A 19,571-nucleotide genomic window follows, 5' to 3' on the forward strand; every position below is an offset into this window, starting at 1 on the left:
AGAATATTCGCCTTTGATACTCAGCGGAGTGCAGTTACTAGCTGTGTTCTTCACCTCTGAGGAAAAAAATGCCTAGAAAAAGAAACGTAGAGAGGGGACTGTAGCTGGGCTTCCGGCTGCTTTGTTGGGTTCTTTTTTCTGCCTCCTGCCTCCTGCACCATCCCATCCCTCCCATAGGGAGGAGAGAAAGAAGGTTAGAGGGGCAGCCTGCTGATGGGCTGTCGAGTTCTTGGGGCAAGTCTGATCTTCACGGCCAGGATTTCTCCAACCAACAAGCAGCAGTACAGCAACAGCAGCAGCAGCAGGAGCAGCTGCCACTGTAGGGGCTCTGCATTTACATCCCCTCTGAGGAGTCTCCAGAATTCCAAGCATAAACCATCTGCAGCTGGCAAAATCACGCCCCTGCCAGAGCATTAGACAAATCATAGTCAGCTGCTGTGGACAACCTGCAGCAGCCCTCATATCCCACAACCTGCATTAAAACAAACATCCATACAACGTTTCCATGATTTTAAAGAAACCAAAATTCTCACCACAGGGAAAGGGTTATTTTGGCTCATAACTTCAGGCTTTCAATCCATGTCATTTGGTTCTGTCATTTGGGTCTGAGGTCAGGTCAAACACCACAGTGTAGAAGCTGTGGTGGAACAGGGAAGAGGCAGGGTCTGAGGAGTTGTGCCCTTCTAGTGACCTGTTTCCCCAGCCAGGCTCTGCCTACTTGCCGCCACCTCATCTCCCATAGTGCCACCAAGTGAGGAGTTTGACTCCTGATAAGACTGACAGCCTTACAGTTCACTCACCTCTCAGCACCAGCAGCTGGGGACCAAGGCTACAACATGTGAGCTTTTGTGGGGAGGGGGTAGATTTAAAATCCCAGTCGTACAACGGCAGAAGATACGGTCTTACGCATGGCGTAGGTGCCTCGACGTACTTCGTTCAGGCAAGTGCATTTTGGGTAGATCTCTTACTCACAAAACGGTTGTGTTCTAATTGCAACCTTCTACGATTTCTGTAGGGTAGAGGTGTTTTCCAAACTCGGTTTACTCAGCTAGGCTCAAATTCCAAACCCTGTGTCCACTGGTGTAGAGAGCCGCTGAGGGCTCGGCTCCTCTGGCCATGGCTGGTCTTGGGCTGCTCTGTTCCTGTGGCTACCCGAGCCAGGAGTTGGCGAAGGCTTTGGGGCCTTATCCCCAGACTGGGGCCTTTCTTACTCCCTTTCCAGGCACTCTAGAAGCCCTGCATTTGGTCCCCTGAAGCTGAAAGGGCTGCAGTCAGCAGACAGGAGGCACTCTGGGAAGTGAGGGCAAGCCCACGCAGACCGGGGTCTCGCTCTGCTGTTCTGCTTTCAAGCGTTGAATCCCCTCAAGTTCTTGCTTTCAGCGACTTCTCGGAAGCCCCTTCAGTTGCCTTGTGTTTAGCCCCACCATTGTAGCTGTTTCCTGAGCAAGGGTCTGCATGGCTTGCGCTTGACAGTTCGTCTTTTTGCCCTGGTGTAGCATACAGCTGACAAGTCCTTGATAATTGATTTTGCTCATACAAAAAGGAACTTAAAACACTTGTCCTTGCTCATGTGAGGAACCACTTCCCGTCCAGGTGTGGAGGACACCTGATGATAAGACTGTTATGACGAAGTGCCTGTCACAACTGATCGCAAGCTATGCAAGTAGAATGGGGCCAAAATGACCCTGATTTCGCATCACAACCACATAGCTCGGTTTCGACTTGTCTCTGTTGTATGAAGACAGCTGTTTGCAGTGTAGCAACAGGTGTTATGACCGCCAGACCTGGCACCATTAGCTCTCTGTGTGTGGAGTGACACCATCTCCCTAAGTAGGGAGCTGTGGCTGTGAGAGTGAGGTGCTTGAGTCATTCTTTTGATGGCTGATGAGGGTGATGACTTCCATTAGGTGAAGGCCTTTCTTGGGGCAGCAGCCTTAGGAGAGCTATCTCTCCCAAAGTCGGTTGGACTGTTTGAATCTGCCCCAGTGACTGCACAGCAGTGCATTCCACCCAAGCTCTTCTGTGACAGGGCGCAGGTGCCGCTGGCAGTGGCGGGCGGACTCCCAGGGTGCACTCTCTCATACACTTGGAACTTATCTCCACAGGTCTGATGCGCTCTCGGGTTCGGGGTGCGGACGCTGCTCAGGCCAAGGTCCTGACCTTCCTGGACAGTCACTGCGAGTGCAATGAGCGATGGCTGGAGCCGCTGTTGGAGCGGGTTGCTGAGGTGAGCCTCAGTCACGCTGAGGGTGTGTTGTACACCCTAGCTGTGGGTTTTCTTAACCCTGGGCAGGACATGATGCCTAGACATTTTCACGGTGTCCCATCAGTACAGAACAGTCACTTCACCAGTGGAAGACAGGTTCCATGGAGCTGGCAAGAGCCTGGGAAAAGGAGGTGGCTAGTCATGGGGGCAGGCGCACGCGCGCACACACGCACACGCGCACGCACACAGGAAGATATGCAGCCAGCTGGGTGGCATGTTGGTAGGAGCTCCATGTGGTGGGATGTCTGGGAGGAAGACAGTGATAGTCCTCTGGCCTGGTAAGGACAGACTATCTGCTCCAGACCCACAAAGAGAAACAAACAGGCTACCATGGTGCCCTTGGTGGGCTTGTCAACATGATCCTTGACTACACTTGGGCACATTCTGCCTTCTAGAAGTATCACCACCAGCGCTGTGTTTAGCTTGGGCTTGTTTTTTGTGCCTTCTGCTGGTCTTACTGACTTTCCCTGCTGCTATGAAAAGTACTTCTTTGGGGGCAGCAAAGGAAACATGAAAGGAAACAAAGCACAGTGCACCTTAGCACAAATAACAGCAGCCAGCAAGTCACAAATGCTAAGGGACCAGCAGCTGCCAGAAGTCCTGTCTGCCTCTTGCTGGGCTTGGGTGGCACACCAAGTGCCATCCCTCACCTGACAAGTGAGGAAACCCGGCTTCAGGGTCTTCAGTAACATCCAGGACCACACAGGTGGCAGCATTGCCATGCAGGCTCCGCTGAGCCCTTAGCTGGGCATCTGTGCCTCATCTCTGCTCCCACCCCTCAACCCCACCCGCTCCCACCCCTCAACCCCACCGCCCCCACCCCCGAGCTGAGGAGGAAGCTGGCCAAAATGATGGGCTCTTGTGTGGTTCTTGTCAGCAGAAGGAATGTAAAAGCAGATTGGCCTCAGCCTTCCAGGGCCAGACTGACGGGAGGCAGGGGTGGCCACAGAGAGTGCTGCTCTCTTCTCCGTGGCCCAAAGCTTGTTTCCCCACTACCCTGCAGGCAGGCAGGCAGACAGGGTGGACTCCAACACTGTTGAAGAGTGGTTGTGAGCAGAACTGGTCCTGTTGCTGAACTTCTAGGCCTTTCTTCAGCTAACAAGCATTCTCTAGGGCCACACTCTCATGAGGTCAAAGGTCAAAGGCCGTGTGCTTGCTCCCAGCAGAGTGGCACTGTGGCATGAACAAGAGGGTCAATGGAAGGGAGGTGTGGTTGGCAGAATCACAGGGGCGTTGAGCTAGGATCTGACAACCCCAGTCAGCTGTAGGAGGTGATGGTGACCCCCGCATCCCATGCCACCTGCACCCAGAAGTCCTTCCTGGCTTTGTGGTGTAGGCACTTGAGCCATGAGTTTGTTCCTGAGCGTCATCAGTGCAGGTCGTGAGAAGGTGACAGACACAGGGTGGTCGAGCTTAGTTCTCTGACTCTTGACATCTACCCATGGTCCTAATCAGGGCTCAGGGCCACTGTACAGCCCGGGCCTTTGGCTGGGAGAAAAAGTAGAAGTGTCCGGTCGTCAGCTGTCCCCTCTCATGCCACCACCATGCCCATCGTGGGACCTGGTGTCTGAAGGGAAGGCCTGTTGGGGTGGCAGCTCTTGGGTCCTAACAAGTATCTGTTCTTCCTTTGTCCCTGCTCAGGACAGGACTCGGGTTGTTTCCCCTATCATCGATGTCATTAACATGGACAACTTCCAGTACGTGGGTGCCTCTGCTGACCTCAAGGGCGGTAGGTGTCAACTGTGATTGGTCCACATGGTAGGCCTCTGACCACTGCTGTCCTATGGCCAGCAGTGACAGTAACAACGGAGTTCACACTGTAGTAGTGTGCTTTCTCATTGGCTGTGCTTTCCTGACAGACAGACCACCCCACTGGCAACCCTTTTAGCCCATCCTCCTTCCCCTAGTAAAGCTAGGGGAACATATGACGTCCCTGCAGACGGGAGCAGAGGAGCCTCTGCCCACTGCGGGGCTGGGCTGAGAGGCTCCAGAGCTGTGACAGCAAGAGGCAGGGCTTGAGACATGGAGCCGAGGACTTGCAGACTGGGCCTGGAACCTGTTGTTGTGTCCTCTGCGTGCTCCCGCCTTCCTCTTGTAGCCTACATGCCTGGCCAGCTCGCCGCCCTGCCAGCCTGCGCCCTGGAGTGGCCTCCTCACCGCCCACCCACCAGGCACCAGTCTCAACTTTGTGCTCAAGCTTGGCCTCTGGCCCTTCCTGCCCAGCCCCACGACCACAGGCTGCTTCACCACTGGGTGGCCTTTGTCTGTGTGAATGGGCTAGTGTCTTGCAGGCTCACACAGCCTGCAAATGTCACCTTCTGGTCCCCTCCAGGAGCCAAGAGAAGCCTGTCCACGCTTCCCCTTTGTACTTAAGAGTTGTTGAGGTTCCAATGCTCCGTGTGAGGGAGGAGCAGGGGACTACATCAGACAGCACTGTGGCCTCGACGTTAGGGCCTCTGAGAGGTCCTGCTCCGTGCCTGGAGAGCCGGGGGTCCCACGGAGGCACGGCCTGCCGCACTGTAGTTCTGGAAGCCTGCTGTGATTTGTCTAGCTCTGACTCGTCCCTGCGTCCTAGCCTTGCGTGCACAGCCCTTGTGGGTGCAGTGGCATCACAGTTCACATTTGTTCTTACAAAATCCCAGCAGGCATGGCGGCACATGTCTGCAATCCTGGGAGCAGGGGGGAGCCAAGGTAGGCGGATGGCTACAAGTTCAAGAATGACCTGGGTTACCAAGCAGTACCCTATATCAAAACTTTTAAAAAGGTTAGAGCGACAGGAAAGATGGTTGGGCTACCATGACTCCGGCTCCAGCACTCTTCTGTGGGTGCCATTGACACCTGCACCCATGTGTGCTTAACCACGCACAGACAGCCGTGTAGTTATGTGTTTTCAGAAGGAAACTCAGACCTCCGTTGGCTTTGGAGGTTGGGGAAAGTTTTTCCCATGCTCCGTACCCAGCCTGCCAGCCATTCCCCTGGCCCTCCCCCTCCGCCATCTCTTCGTTTCGGTTGTTGGGTTGGTTGACAGTGAGCTCTGTCAACGTGTGCTCAACGTCAAGCTACTAGGGTGGGACAGCCAGGTCTGAGAGACTGTCTCTTCTCACTGCCATTTCTTTCCTGGGCCGGCAGGTTTTGACTGGAACTTGGTGTTCAAGTGGGATTATATGACGCCGGAGCAGAGAAGGTCCCGCCAGGGAAACCCAGTCGCCCCTATAAAGTAAGTGCAGGGAGCCCGCCTGGTGGGGAGCCTCCAGGACACCGGGTTGTGTGTGTGTGTGGGGGGGTTCTGTGCCTTCCAGGTCCCTGGCCTCCTTTTTTTTTTTTTAAAGATTTACTTATTTGTTATTACATATACAATGCTCTACCTGCATATATCCCTGCAGGCTAGAACAGGGCATCAGATCTCACTATAGATGGTTGTGAGCTACCATGTGGTTGCCGAGAATTGAACTCAGGACCTCTGGATGAACAGTACAGTGCTCTTAACCTCTGAGCCATCTCTCCAGCCCCCCTGGCCTCCTTTTAAGGCCAGCATATGCCACCAGGTCACACAGTCAGGGAACTGGAGGTCCTTTTCCTCAGTTACTTGCTTATAAGGAATCTCTGCTGGTTTTGTTTTGCCCCGTTTATGCTGTAGTGTTTCCTGTCGCAGAGTGGAACTGTGTGCTGTGGCCTCGAGTGGTACTTCCATGGTTTGTGTAACTTGAGGGTCCCAGCCTCCATGGAACTCCAGGCAGTGACTAGAGGCCATCAGAGAGTGAAAGTCCCTCAGAGCACAGTGGAAGACAGAGGTCAGCCTGTGCTGTGGTCTAACCCTCGCTCTCCTTTCCCTCTCAGAACCCCCATGATTGCTGGTGGCCTGTTTGTGATGGACAAGCTCTATTTTGAAGAGCTGGGCAAGTACGACATGATGATGGACGTCTGGGGAGGAGAGAACCTGGGTATGTGGACGCTGTGAGGTGCTGCGGGAGGCAGGGCGGCGTGCTGCTCACCCTGTGAGGTGCTGCGGGAGGCAGGGCGGCGTGCTGCTCACCCTGTGAGGTGCGGGAGGCAGGGCGACATGCTAGCAAGGCCTCAGAGCAGCCATTCGGTAGGCAAGCCAGCTTCTCCACATGCATATGTGGGTGCACAGACTTTGACCGCAGGGATGACGGTAAGATGTGTTCCTAGTGTCAGGGTGGAGAGGAGACGAGGGCTCAGGTCATCCCTGATGCTATCACATCCTTTGACCTAGGGGTCTGAAACCCATGCCTCCGAAACTGAGAAATGAGGTATCTGAGGCTCTGGTTAACTGTGCAGAATGGTCGTGGGGCTGGGCAGCAGCTGCATTGGCTGAAGATACTCAGTGTTGCAGTGCATGTCACATGGGCGGGCCCTGATACTCAGATCGTTGTCCATTGCTTTTGGGAATTGTTTTTTAATGACCCATGGAGACGGTTTGCCCAGGAATGAGACACGGACACTTTACAGGTGGTGAGCTGTGTGGGAGCTATCTCAGATGTCATGAGTGACAGGTGAAAGACTAGTCAGCTTGTTTGCGGTTTGTTTCTTGTTTTACTCGAAGCCTTTGATTTCAAGTGCTCTTCTTTCAGAGCCGACTTTCTCCCCCCACCCCTCGCTATCAGGAGTTTAGTTTCTTTCGTCCTTACGCAGGTATGCCCTGGGAGGGAAGGGAACAAGGAGAGGAGGAAGAGTGACACCACTGTCACTTTGAGTAGTTTTTCTGGTGACAGAGACTTTGATAGTTCCTGTTAGCTTTAAAGACAAACTTCAGCCAGCCTGTCATCCAATGTGTCTTTTGAAGTTGAAGTTGGTGGGGTTGTTTCATCTGGTAGGATGCCTCTGCCCAGCATGATAGAAGGCTCTGAATCCATGGGAGGAGAAGGGAGGGCCGTGAGCCAGTCTTCCCGCTCCACCCCTCCACCCCCCGCATTCCAGTGCAGCGGTGGGCTTGGGTGGGCTCAGGTGGAGCTTTGTGAGCAAAAAAGGCTTTGAGCTAGTGAACCTGAACAGTCCCTGAGCCCCTTGCACTACATATAGGCTCCAGGAGCCAGGGCCACCCAGCGGGCCAGCATGTGTCCCATGTGTCCGCCAGCCTCCTGTGTGTCACCCTGCAGAGGTTGCTCTGCATCTAAGGTGACCTGGCCTGGAGCCCAGGGAGGAGAGAATGGGGCGCATGGCTCGGGCTTTGATGTATTTTCTACTTACTAATTGAGGGGCTGAGGAAGGCAAGAAGAGTAGATGTCCTTTCCTTGAGGAGGCCTGATGTCGTCTGCCCCCTGGGGACACTTGGAAGCTGAGCAGGACTGCCAGGCCTGTGGTGTGAATCCACCTTGTGCAGAGCTCTTTCTGCTCCCAGCTCCTTCTGCTGGTGCCATGCAGGCTGTTAGCAGTTACCAGCCTACTCAGGCTTGGTGGCTGTGATGTGGGGAGGAGAGCAAAGACTCCTGAGAAACAGCCGAGCCGTGTCTTCCATGTGTGCTCATGTGTGACAAGAGGGCCTGGTCTCCTGACCCATAACATCGTGTGTAGAAAAGCAGTTGCGGCCGGGTGTGGTGGCGCACACCTTTAATCCCAGCACTCGGGAGGCCGAGGCAGGCGGATCGCTGTGAATTCAAGGCCAGCCTGTTCTACAAAGTGAGTCCAGGACAGCCACGGCTAACACAGAGAAGCCCCATCTCAAAAAAAAACAAACAAAAAAAAAAAAAGAAAAGAAAAAGAAAGAAAGAAAAATAGAGAAAAAGAAAAGCAGGTGCAATAGGGCAAAGGTGAGATTTGAGGCAGAGCTCTTTCCCAGGCACGCCCTGTTAGGACAGGTGGTCTGTGCTCCCAGTGCCTATGGGAGGCGTGCTCCATGCCCAGGGCTCATGTAAGGAGCTGCCTTGAAAGTACCCGCCTGGCCCCCTGCTGGCTCAGCAGATGCCCTGCCTAGGAAGCTCCATGCTGAGTCTTCCCATGGGCGCCTTACTCAGTGTTGTTCGATACTGGAAAAGTTGGGAACACCCCCGTGCATCTGCGCAGGTGGTGCTGGCCACACCATGCAGGGGGTTGGAATTGTAACTGTCCTTCCCCAGGGAACTGCTGGTATGATTTTAGCTTGCTCTCCCCCTCCCTTCCCCTCCCTTCAACCCCCGCCCTAGGCAGGGCTTCAGGCTGCACTCACCTAGTGGCATTCAGACTCCAGCACCCATGCTTGCCGCAACAGCATGCTGGTCTAGAAAACTTAGCCCTCCATAGCTTATGGTCTGTAAAGATCCTGCCTGTTTTCTCTGATCCCATTGGTGGATGTGCTGAGGGTCTGTCCAGCAGCCTAGAGAGCTTGCTCTTACAGATGTCATGGTGTCTTTCAGAATGGCACTTGTTGGTCCTCCTGTTTGAACCCTGTGTCTTGCTAAAGTTAGGGCAGGTGACTGTCCCTGGTCACTACCCTGGGAACTTGGTTGGCATCTGGACCTGCTGATACATGGGGGGCAACAGGCAGGAAAGTCCAGTGCATCCTGGCACTCATTCAGTTTACAGTAAATGGTGTGGAGAAATGCGGTCTGTGCACCCGTCTGCAGTCGACAGCTGTGGTGTCACTGGGATGCTTTCAGTCTAGGAGGCTCTGCTTTCCAACCAGGAATCACCCTTGAGAGACTTGCTGTCCTGTAGCATTTCCCATGCATGTAAGTCCTGGGTGCGCTGGGGAGCTGGCTGTCCAGGTGCATCCAGTGTTTCCTCCATAAAAGTTCCAGACCATGGTCTGGAGAAGCAGCCCCTCCTTGGTTTCCCTCGGCAGTTGAAAGGGAGATGCAGTAGGTGACTAGGCAGGGGGGACAGCAGCTATGGCAGACTGATGCTAAGGCAGGGGGACAGTACCTATGACAGACTGACGGCTGCTGAATTTCCTCATCAGAGATCTCATTCCGCGTGTGGCAGTGTGGTGGCAGCCTCGAGATCATCCCGTGTAGCCGCGTGGGGCATGTGTTCCGGAAGCAGCACCCCTACACGTTCCCAGGTGGCAGTGGCACTGTCTTTGCCCGGTAAGTGTTGAGGGGCCAGACCAGATACCTTCTGTCTGCTCAGAGGACACCGTGGAGCTGTGTGGGGGATGGGGCGCAGTGTCCTTTGACATACACGAGTCCCAGGCTGAGGAACAGAGCAGTGGCCGCCATGCAGGATGGTATTCCAGGGAGAAAAGATGCTGTCTCAGTGTGCTCCGTCATGGTGGACAAGGGGAGCAGATGTGGCCACTGAAGGTGGGCTGGCAGGGGAGGGCAATTGCTGGAGTTAGCCCTGGGACATCAGGGAAAGACTGACATGCGATGGTCACAAAAACCTACCCGCGTACTTCAAAGGGAGAGCCTGGTTTGTGCTGTATTGTCACTCAGTGCAGATAAGAACAGCATTTCCCATTGTGTGCTGCAGAAGCAAGTGCTGTTGGCTGAGTCATAGAGAGCAGCCCTGTCAGCTAACTGCGCTGCTGGCTGACACATCTGGGCCAAGGTGTCAGTGGCCGTCCCTGTGCCCCACATGGTGAAGGGTAAGAGAGGAGACTAAGGATCGGCTGCAGGCTGGTGACAACACAGCCCCGTGGCCTGGCCACTGCTTGAAGCGCCTACCTCTTGGTGTCATTTAAATGCAGCCAAATTTCAGGATGAGTTCTGGAGGAGCAGCCATTGGAACCATGTCAGAAAGCAGGTCACACTGAACTCCACCCAACAACACGGTGGCTTATAGCCTGTTAGTGACTGGCAGTAGAGGTTAGTAAACAGCCCGAAAAGCTGCTTGGTCCAACCAGGTTTTCCCTGGGAGTCTTTTCCAGTTCTAACATGGTGGCGCACAGCAAACCCATACGCCAGACCGGATACGCTAATGCTAACTGGTCGGGACCACAGGGACATGAAGTTGAGCTGACTGGGACAGGCAGAGGGACAGGTTTGACGAGGTTTGACCAGAGTCCAGCCTGTCAGAGACCGCAAGGTGTTTGGATGCTCCGTCCATGGTCACCTGACCGGTTCTGGACCTGTTGAAACAGAAGCTGGTGCGAGGGTGGTGTTGACTGTGCTTACTGGGTGGCAGATGGGACGTGGAGGGCAGATGCAGCCCCTGGACATGGCTCCAGCCCATACCTGTCACCACCTCCCAATAAAGCCACTGTGTGTGACTATACTAGGAATACGGCCATTGGTTGGCCAGGGGCCTACTTGAGCCCATCACTTCTGCTCCTCATGGACACACGGAGACCCAGAGTCTGTCTCAGTCACATGGGCACACCCACACCTGTGAGTGTGCACTCCACAGCCACCCACACCTGTGAGTGTGCACTCCACAGCCACCCACACCTGTGAGTGTGCACTCCACAGCCTCCCACACCTGTGAGTGTGCACTCCACAGCCACCCACACCTGTGAGTGTGCACTCACAACCACTCATCAGAGCTTCTGGGTTTCCTATTACAAACCGTGACATAAGAACATTTTCGCATGTACGTCACTCCTGGCTATCAACCTTGAGGTAAGGTTCTGGAGTTAGCACACCAGGATGAGTGTATTTACAACAGTCTGTCCCCTCCCCCATTCGGGGACAACAGGAATATTTGTCATCTTATGGGGCAGATGGAGGCCCCAGGTGGCAATGGATGTAGTGATTACAGCTCAGTGTGACAGGTGCAGCATTTAAAAGACCTTACTGCAGAGAAAATGGTTGACCTACAGGGTGACCACTGCCTGCTGCATTCACCTTGGCAGAGCGCGGTAGGCCGTTTCCCCTGCTCTGAGCAGAGGGTCTGCAGCTCTGTGTGTGTGTGGCGGCTCTCCCTAAGGGTCATGGAAGCAAGCTCCCTTACGCACTAGAGCCAAGGACAGCGAGCATCCCTGGTCATGATGCGCCGCCTTCTTCATGCTGCCATTTCTAATCTACACAGGACCGTGAAGTTAGGGCAACCCAGCTCCCTTCCCAGCATGCCAGTAGTGACACATCCACTCTCAGGCTGTGGAAGGTCACGCCAGGGGTGCCTTTCTAGCACATGTTAGTCTGTCCCTGCGGCTTGTGCTGTTAGTGATGGTGGCTCCTCCTAACGCTGAGTGTAGGCTGAGCATGTCCCACAGACCCTGAGGTAGCTGCTGCTGCACGGTGCCACCTTGTGGCCACTGTCCTCATTTGACACCCCAGCACACATGCTGGGACAGGCGCCTCTGGGGAAAGGGTTGAAGTCACATCTCAGGCAGGCTTGCTTTGTTTTCAGGAACACCCGGCGGGCAGCTGAGGTCTGGATGGATGAATACAAAAACTTCTACTATGCAGCGGTGCCTTCTGCCCGAAACGTGCCCTATGGAAAGTGAGTGCTGCCTGCCTTGTTCCCTCTGGTGGGGACCTTGGGGGCAGGTGGGGATAGCTGGCCAGTGTCAGCAGGGGCCTCTGTTCTGTGCTAGCAAGGCCCTGGCTGGGGATGAGCAGTCATGATGCCGGCACACAGGCCGCCTTACTCACAGCAGCAGCCGACTGATTGTGTCTCCCCTTCTCCAGTATCCAGAGCCGGCTGGAGCTCAGGAGAAAGCTGGGCTGCAAGCCCTTCAAGTGGTACCTGGACAATGTCTACCCAGAGCTGAGGTAAGTCCTGGAGACCCCGGGCTACTTTGTGAAGGCTGAGGTGCAAAGATGACTGGGAGCTGGCTGGCTACCAGGGAGAGCACATGGCCACACCCCACAGGTGCTCCCTCTTTTGCAGAGTTGCCCTTGCTCTGTGTGAGCCTGGGAGAATCCCAGAGCACCCCTGGTTTAGTTTGTCCCCTCTTACTAAGAGGTGAGCTAGTGAGGCAGAGGTTGTCTCTCCGGGAGCTAATTCTGCTCTTCTGTCCTCTCCACACGGCTCCCTTCAGTTGTCCCTTCCCAGTGACCATAGAGTAGGGTTCACAGTGATGGTGTCCCAGCTCCTACTGGAGGGTGAAGGACAGCAGCGCCCTGCTGAGCCTCAACACCACTCTTCACAGAAGCGGCCATGAGCTGTGTCCTGAGGGTACCCATGGCCCCCGTAGAGGACCAGCCGGTCCTGGCGACAGGTGCTGCCAGGTCGTTCTCACCTTCAAGGCCCTGCCCAGTTAATCTTTTCCACACAGGAGAACCAGTTGAAGTTTAGATTATGGCCCTTAATCAGGAGACCATAGGCTGGGCATGGTAGCTCACACCTTTAATCCCAGGGTTTGGGAGACAGAGGCAGGCGGATCTCTTGAGTTCTAGGCCAGCCTGGTCTACAGATTGAGTTCCAGGGCTACACAGAGAAACCCTCTCTTAAAAAATATATCAGGAGACCATACTAGTGCCTCTTAAAGATGAAGCCAAGCTCTTGCCTCCTTTCTAAGTTCATGACACTCACCATTTGTGTGCATGCGCTGGGTCCCACAGGCTGTGCCCTACCAGGTAAGGTCTCGACCTGTGAAAAACAGAGTCAGATCTCAGCCCTGTGAGTGGCTTTCTGAGGGACGCCCAACAACCCAGCATACTCGTAGCTCTCCCTTACCAGGACACAAGGAAACCTCTCCCATTTACAGTTGTTTTTGTTGGGGTTTTTTTTTAGGGGGGGGCTCCTCACTCTGTAGCCCAGGCTGTCCTCAAACTCTCACACAAGTCCTCCTCACTCCGGCTTCCGAGTGCTAGGGTTACAGGCCTGCGCCATCAGGCCTGGCCCACTTAGGGTCTTACAGAGTTAGGAGTCTAGGGCCAGTAGCCGCATCACATCGGAGTGACAGGAAGCCAGCCTCTGTCTCTGCTGCCTCATTCTTGAGACCGTGTGCAGACTCCATGGTGAACAGGAGGTGCAGGGCTGCAGAAGCGGCCTTGGCTCTTACAGTGGATTCGTTTCAGGGTTCCAGACCACCAGGACATAGCTTTCGGGGCCTTGCAACAGGGGACCAACTGCTTGGACACCTTGGGACACTTTGCTGACGGAGTGGTTGGGATTTACGAGTGTCACAATGCTGGAGGGAACCAGGTAGGTGGGCAGCCTGCTTGCCCTGCAGGCCTAGAGTCCTCAGCTGGAAGCCCCAGGCCTCTTTCTTGCCAGCAACCTCAGACCCAGCTGAGATGATGTCACAGGCACTGACTGACACCTTGCGCTGCTCGTCTGCTTTGGGCTGTGCTGCCGTGCTGAGGGCTGTGCTTACTGGCAGAAGGTGACGTGGTTCAGGCTATAACTTCCTGCCAGCTCTGTCATCCTGCTGAGCCCGCTCCCCCAGTACCAGCCCTGCATCTGCACCTATGTCTGCCCCTGCTCAGCTTCAGGCTTCTCAGGTCGAGGACCAGCGCCTGCTGGTGAAGACCAGGAGGTGTTGGGTCCTGATCCTTGGCAGGCTTGGTGATTAGCACAATTTACCACTTACCTACCCCCCAACCCTTCAGGCCTGGCTGGGGCCCATGACCCATGTGCCAGAAGTACCCTAGACCTACAGCCATCAGGTGCCTGTGCAAATTAAATGTTCAACTCTACTGAATTTAAATCCAAGCTGCCACATGTGGCTGGTGGCTAGCACTCCAGTGCTTGGAGGGGACCCAGAGGCAAAGATGACACCAGCAGGTGTCCCTACACGACTGAGCCCCCTCTGGGTTAATCAGGAGTGAAGCTTTTGGGGTCAAGTGCCACTCCCTGACAGTGGAGGCGGCATAGATGGGACGTGTCGTCTGGTGTCCAGCTAAAGCCTCGGCAGCACATACAGAATGAGAGAACTAATGGCTGCACTGTTTAAGGATGGCTACTCATAAAAGCTTCTTACGTCTTATTTTACAAATCCCGGTAGCTGAAGGAGCAGCACAGAAGTGGCCACCTCTGCTGCTTGCAAAGCCAAATCAGACTCTGGGAATTCAGTGTATTGTTTGTCGTAATGACGCATACAATATCCTCACGTGATCTTCCTGGCCAGCCATCCCCCCCACCCCCCAGCATCTTCCCACACGTGTCATACCCTAAGACGCTCCTGACCACAAACAGGTGTGTCCAGTTGTTGCCCACATACAGTTGTGTCGGGCACAGGGTCCTGTCGGCCAGGGGGTCCTGGGCTTCCTATCCTTGAGCTGCAGTGCCATACCCTGGCCCATCTGGAAGCAAGCACCCAAAGTCCAGGTCTCTCTGTGAGTTCTTGCTGGTGGTGCACAGCAGCACAGAGCAGCGTTCCTGTCTCAAGGCACAAACTTAGCAGGAAAAGCTCAGACCAAAGAAAACCAAAGCTTCCTGCCTCTGGGCTCACTGGATCCTATGTCCTTCCCAGTTCTCTGTCCTTCGGCTTTCCCAGCCCCCTCTGTCTCCTCTGTCCCCGCCCCACCCCACCTCACCCCATCCCCCCACACACACCTTCTACACTTGTCAGAGAGAAAGGAGACTGCATGTCCCATGGCAGCCCTGAAGTGTGAGTCCTGTCTCATTCGGCTCCAGTGTCTTGCCTCCAGCAGACTAGATGGCAGCGGCTTCTCTGGTGACTGTTTATCGCCCTGACTGCTGCCCTTGTGGCCTGAGAAAGAAAGGGCAATCCTTGTAGTGCGTACAGACGAACTACTCTGTGCAGCTTCAGATTCCCCACCAGGACACAGCTCGCTGATGCTGGAGCAAAGTCAAGAAGCTAGGGCCAGGGCAGCTCAGTATCCCTGTGTGATGGTGGCCTCGCCGAGGCCTCTACTTCTGGATCCCAGAGGCCTGGGTGGGTGGCTGCACCCTTAAATGGATCAGGCTCTTACGTGAGGTCAGGAAGCCCAGCCCAGGCCTTCTATCCGGTCACTTCACTGCCACCCATCACCGCGAGTCCCTCTCTGTCTCCAGCCTTCCATGCTTCTACATGATCTCCTTCAGGGTTCAGAGAGGTGGTTGGCAGCCCTGCCCTCAGTGTGCACATGCGTGTGCATGTGTTTGAACTGCTAAAAAGCATAGGCAAGAATATTTAAATGCGTTGTGACCCAATTCTCTTGTCTGCAAAGAAGACACCCAGAGCCCTCACGCAGCTCATGCCATGTGCTCCTGTGTGGACTGTTCCCACAGCGCTAGTTAAGAGGACCTTGTGAGTGCCAGCAGCAGGTTCCTGCAAACTTCAGCTATGCACGTATTTGCTGAAAGTGACACTATATCACTTGCAGAGTTTTCACAGATTCAACCTACATTCATAAACCTGTTTCAAACCAGAGTCATTCCAAAACAGTGCAGGAGGAATTGTGGGTGAGAGCCAGACAGTTGACCTGGATCTCAGACTTGCCCTTGGAGCTAAACGCCTACTACAGTTAGTCTTGATAGAAAGTGTTAGCCACTGTGGACACAGTCCATCTTGGTCATTGGATTAGCTACTTTTCTTGCTGCTCTGGCAGAGGTAACTGGAGGGGGGGGTTATTTTGACTCCTGGATTGGGAGTCATTCCGTCGTGACTGGGAGAACTTGCCAGCCACAGTGGCTGGCAGCTGAGGCTGCAGGAGTGTGCAGATTCACAGAGCCGCCAGCTGGGGCCCACGTGTTCACACCAAAACGTAGCAGCTACCAAGGCCAGCTCAGCAGCCTGGTGTAGCTTTGCCCCTCGGCTGGGGGCAGCTGGCAAGCTCTGGGGCAGCCATGGGGGCCTGCATCTGGTTCCCAATGATGGCACTTTGACGTGAGGCATGCCTCGGGGTCTCTTCCAGGAGTGGGCCTTGACGAAGGAGAAGTCGGTGAAGCACCTGGACCTGTGCCTTACTGTGGTGGACCGCTCCCCCGGCTCGCTTGTCAGGCTGCAAGGCTGCCGGGAGAACGACAGCAGGCAGGTGCGTCACTCAGGCCGGGCGGGGGGCACTGCGTCCTCGAGTGACGATACCTGTGTGCTGCTCCACCTCACACCTCAGGTCCAGCTGGCATTCATACACTGGAGGTCTCATTTCCATCTTCAGGCCACAAAGCAATTTTTGTGAAATTACGTGATTTCTTAAGCAAAAATATGGATAAACTACTTGTTCTTCCTGCTTAATTTTACAAAAAAATCCAATCGAAAAGGTTAAAGAGATGAACCTGGCTGAACACACAGACCTATCAGCAGAGTAGACCAGACCCTACAGGAAGTGGACTTAGAGTTCAAATGTGATCTCCATGGCTAACAGTTATGTAGAATGTTGTCCTGAGGCGCAGAGCCACAGCAGCCGCTTACCTGCATTGGGAGGTGCACTTCCCTCTCTGAGTGCACAGTGAGACCGCAGGGTCTTCTCCCGGGTGAGAGTAGAGGAGCGTCTCTGTATGTGACTTCTTCTCCTGGGTCCAAGCTCAGTGGAAGCTGTGACATTCAGTCTGCATATTCCCCGGGGATGTGAGACAAACCACTCTCAGAGCCCGAGGGCGACAATTGGCATCATCAACAGCAGTGCAGGCACTTTTGACAGTCCCTCCTAACCTGCTGCTGGTGCAGTGCAGCCAGTCTTCCCACTCTCCCTCCCTGCAAGACAAACGTGTGGGGAAGCAGGCCTGAGGGCTACCAGAGCCGAAGCTAAGTACTCTTCCACTCACCTGATCTCACAGAGGGGCAGGTGCCCAGTGTCCCCACGCACTGCCTCCTAGCGGCTAGCGATCGGTGATTAGGGGGCCCGTTCAGCATCCAGGTCCTGTTTAGATCCTAGGTGTCAGGGAAACACTTTCAAAGGGTCACCTCTCCCCCAGTCCATCTCCAAAGCCCTGGTGCCCTGTCCTTGCTCTGCAAAGACCCAGCCACCCTGTGCTCACTCTAAACAGGCGTGTCTGTTGGTGCAGTTGTGTGACTTTGAGTCAGCCCCTATGTAGAGAGTATGACCATTGAACCAGGGAAGGCCAGGACCCACTGAGAACACAGTCAGTCCTTGAGGTGACTTTGACATAAGGCAGTGATAAAGTGAGACTTGTATCTGGGTCTCTACACCTTTAAAAACAAGTCATTGCTCTAAGAGTCAAGGCTACACAGAGAAACCCTGTCTCAAAAAAAAAAAAAAAAACCAAAAGAAAAAAAAAAAAAGAAACCACCGCTCCAGTGTTACTCTTGGGGTCCTTCACTGAGCTTCTAAGTGGGGAAGGCCTTCTGGGTAATGAGTAGAGCCTTGGGCCTCCACCTGTGGGGATGTGAGGGACCTACTTCAGGAAATCCACCACCTTACTGTGTCCTATCAGATAGACCCAGTGCTGAGGACTGCCTTCCAGGTACAGCCGCAATTTCATCATTCTCTCTGTCTGGCTGAGGCCTCAACGCTCGGCAGACAGAGCCCTGCCCGCCCCCACCGCCTCCACCCTACCCCCCACCCCACCCCTGCCCAGCAGCCAGAATCAGATTCTGTTAACTCCACACTCTTTGTCGGGCAGCTCAAAGGACTTGGCAGGCTCCCAGTGTCAGGGGGACAAGGGAGAACTGACAGCACTGGAACAGGATGGAGCGAGGTGGCACAGGTGACATGGCCTCTCGCAGGCTGCGATTGCCCCTGACTTCCACTGTTGGCAAGGAATCTGAGTGAGCAGGCGGAGTACCCAGGAGGGTCAAGAGAGCTGCTCGCCTCACCCATGCTTTCGGAGGGTCAGCCTCACGCTGTGGGTCCTACTCCACTGCCCCCTGGCCTGCCACGGAGGCAGCTCCATGGCGTGTCTCTGTGGGGCTGCACTGTGTGGTCAGTGAGACCCGCGAGCTTCCAGGCACCTGACTGTGTACATTTACACAGTCAAAGGGGAGAGGAGGCAGGAGTGAGAAAACATAATTCTATGTCAGAAGGATTTTCAGAAATACTTCAAGGAACTGAGTGCATGTATAAAAAATTAATTAGAGCCACTGACCTTGTTAATCAAAGAGGAGCTGTGGGCAGAAAAAGAAAAGTGTGTGTTATTTAAAAAACAAAAGCATAAATGTTTGAATAGGATGTTTATATTCCTTGCTAAACAACAGAGTAAGGGCACCTCAGACTTCTCGGGGCTGTAGGGCTTTGTGCACAGCAGAGTGGGCTGGTGGACTTGCTGGCTGTGGCTGTTTCTAGGGTGCTAGCTAGCATTCATAGGAGCACCATAGTCCTGGCATGCACCCCAAGAGTGGCACATGGAGAACGCAGCATGAAGGAATGGTGGCTCTTGAGCAGAGAAAGCATGTGGAAACAGCAGGCGTGCGCCCAGCAGTGGCCTGCAGACCCCCACTGGTCTTAACCTCCTTTCTCTGCTTTGCTCTTGTCTGCTGCAGAAGTGGGAGCAGATCGAGGGCAACTCCAAGCTTCGGCACGTGGGCAGCAACCTGTGCCTGGACAGCCGCACGGCCAAGAGTGGAGGCCTGAGTGTGGAGGTGTGTGGCCCGGCCCTGTCACAACAGTGGAAATTCTCACTCAACCTGCAGCAATAAGAGGCCCAAAGGGCCCACCGTCCACCTGCACACCGGCCGAGTTTGGTGATCATGTTATGGTGTTTCTGAAACTTTCCGCAAAGCTATATACCTCAGTGTTCCACCATGGTCTGAAAGTCTCAAGTCCTCATGGAGACGCGAGCCGGGCAACAGCTGAGCAGACCCTCTGCTGCTTCCTGCTCACGCCCCAGCAGAGGAGCAGCCCAGTGCTAGTCGGGACAAGTGGACAAGTGGCAAGCATGTTTGATTGAGGACAGAGGGAGCAGGGACAAGCTTTCCTCCCAGCAAGAACTCAACAATCTCCATTTTGTATTGTTACCTTTCCAAAATCATGTGTGTGAACCAGGCATGGTGGCCAGTGCCTGAAATCCCATCACTCAGGAGGCTGAGGCAGGCAAGACCCTGTCTAAAGAACAAAATGCGCTTCCCACAAAGCTGACCGTCCCTTGCACATTTCCCCGTCCTCCCCCGTCCTCATCCCTCTGGGATCAGTCGGCCTCCCAGCCGTGTCCCCTCTTCCGCTGACGTCCTTGCTATATTTGAACATGAACTTTCCTATGGTGGGACACTAAATCGAGCTCCATATAAAGAGAAGGGTGGTCCGTCCCCTACGTGTTCCCCACATCATCCTGTGACCCCCACAGCGCAGCCATGCAGAGGGCCTGTGCTCCCACAGCACAGGTGGATCGCTGTCTCGGGAGCCTCACCAGCCGGCCCTGCTGCTCTTCCAGCTGGGGGCATCCCCAAACCACTGGCCCCAGCCCACAAGCATCGGTGTTTGACTTCTGTGAGGGAGTTGCAGCTGGGTTAGAAAGTCCACTTTGCGCCCATTGTCATCTGTAAACCTCTTTTGACAAGAATTGCTTTGGGTTTTCTTTTAAAATTAGATTTCTTTTCTTTAGGAAAACTCAACCCCACAGCTTCTAACTAATGTGAGCCGGCAGGACCCCACTGCCTTGTGACAGACCAGGGACACTGGATAGCTGTCACATGCTAGCC

At 54.5% G+C, this 19,571-nt stretch overlaps 1 protein-coding gene across 1 annotated transcript in view; it reads left to right on the plus strand.

Annotated features, from left to right (window-relative positions):
* Galnt2 (polypeptide N-acetylgalactosaminyltransferase 2) overlaps positions 1-19,159 on the plus strand; it is a 56,139-nt gene extending 36,980 nt beyond the window's left edge. The window contains exons 11-20 of the mRNA XM_051168871.1: positions 2,106-2,227; positions 3,908-3,995; positions 5,396-5,483; positions 6,104-6,207; positions 9,162-9,288; positions 11,492-11,584; positions 11,773-11,856; positions 13,108-13,234; positions 15,892-16,011; positions 18,417-19,159. Of these exons, the coding sequence (XP_051024828.1) occupies positions 2,106-2,227; positions 3,908-3,995; positions 5,396-5,483; positions 6,104-6,207; positions 9,162-9,288; positions 11,492-11,584; positions 11,773-11,856; positions 13,108-13,234; positions 15,892-16,011; positions 18,417-18,572 (1,109 nt within the window). The 3' untranslated portion in view covers positions 18,573-19,159. The remainder of the gene's footprint in view (positions 1-2,105; positions 2,228-3,907; positions 3,996-5,395; positions 5,484-6,103; positions 6,208-9,161; positions 9,289-11,491; positions 11,585-11,772; positions 11,857-13,107; positions 13,235-15,891; positions 16,012-18,416) is intronic.
* Positions 19,160-19,571: the final 412 nt, after the last annotated feature.

Source organism: Acomys russatus, chromosome 26 (genome assembly GCF_903995435.1).
Source record: "Acomys russatus chromosome 26, mAcoRus1.1, whole genome shotgun sequence".
NCBI classification, from domain to species: Eukaryota; Metazoa; Chordata; class Mammalia; order Rodentia; family Muridae; genus Acomys; species Acomys russatus.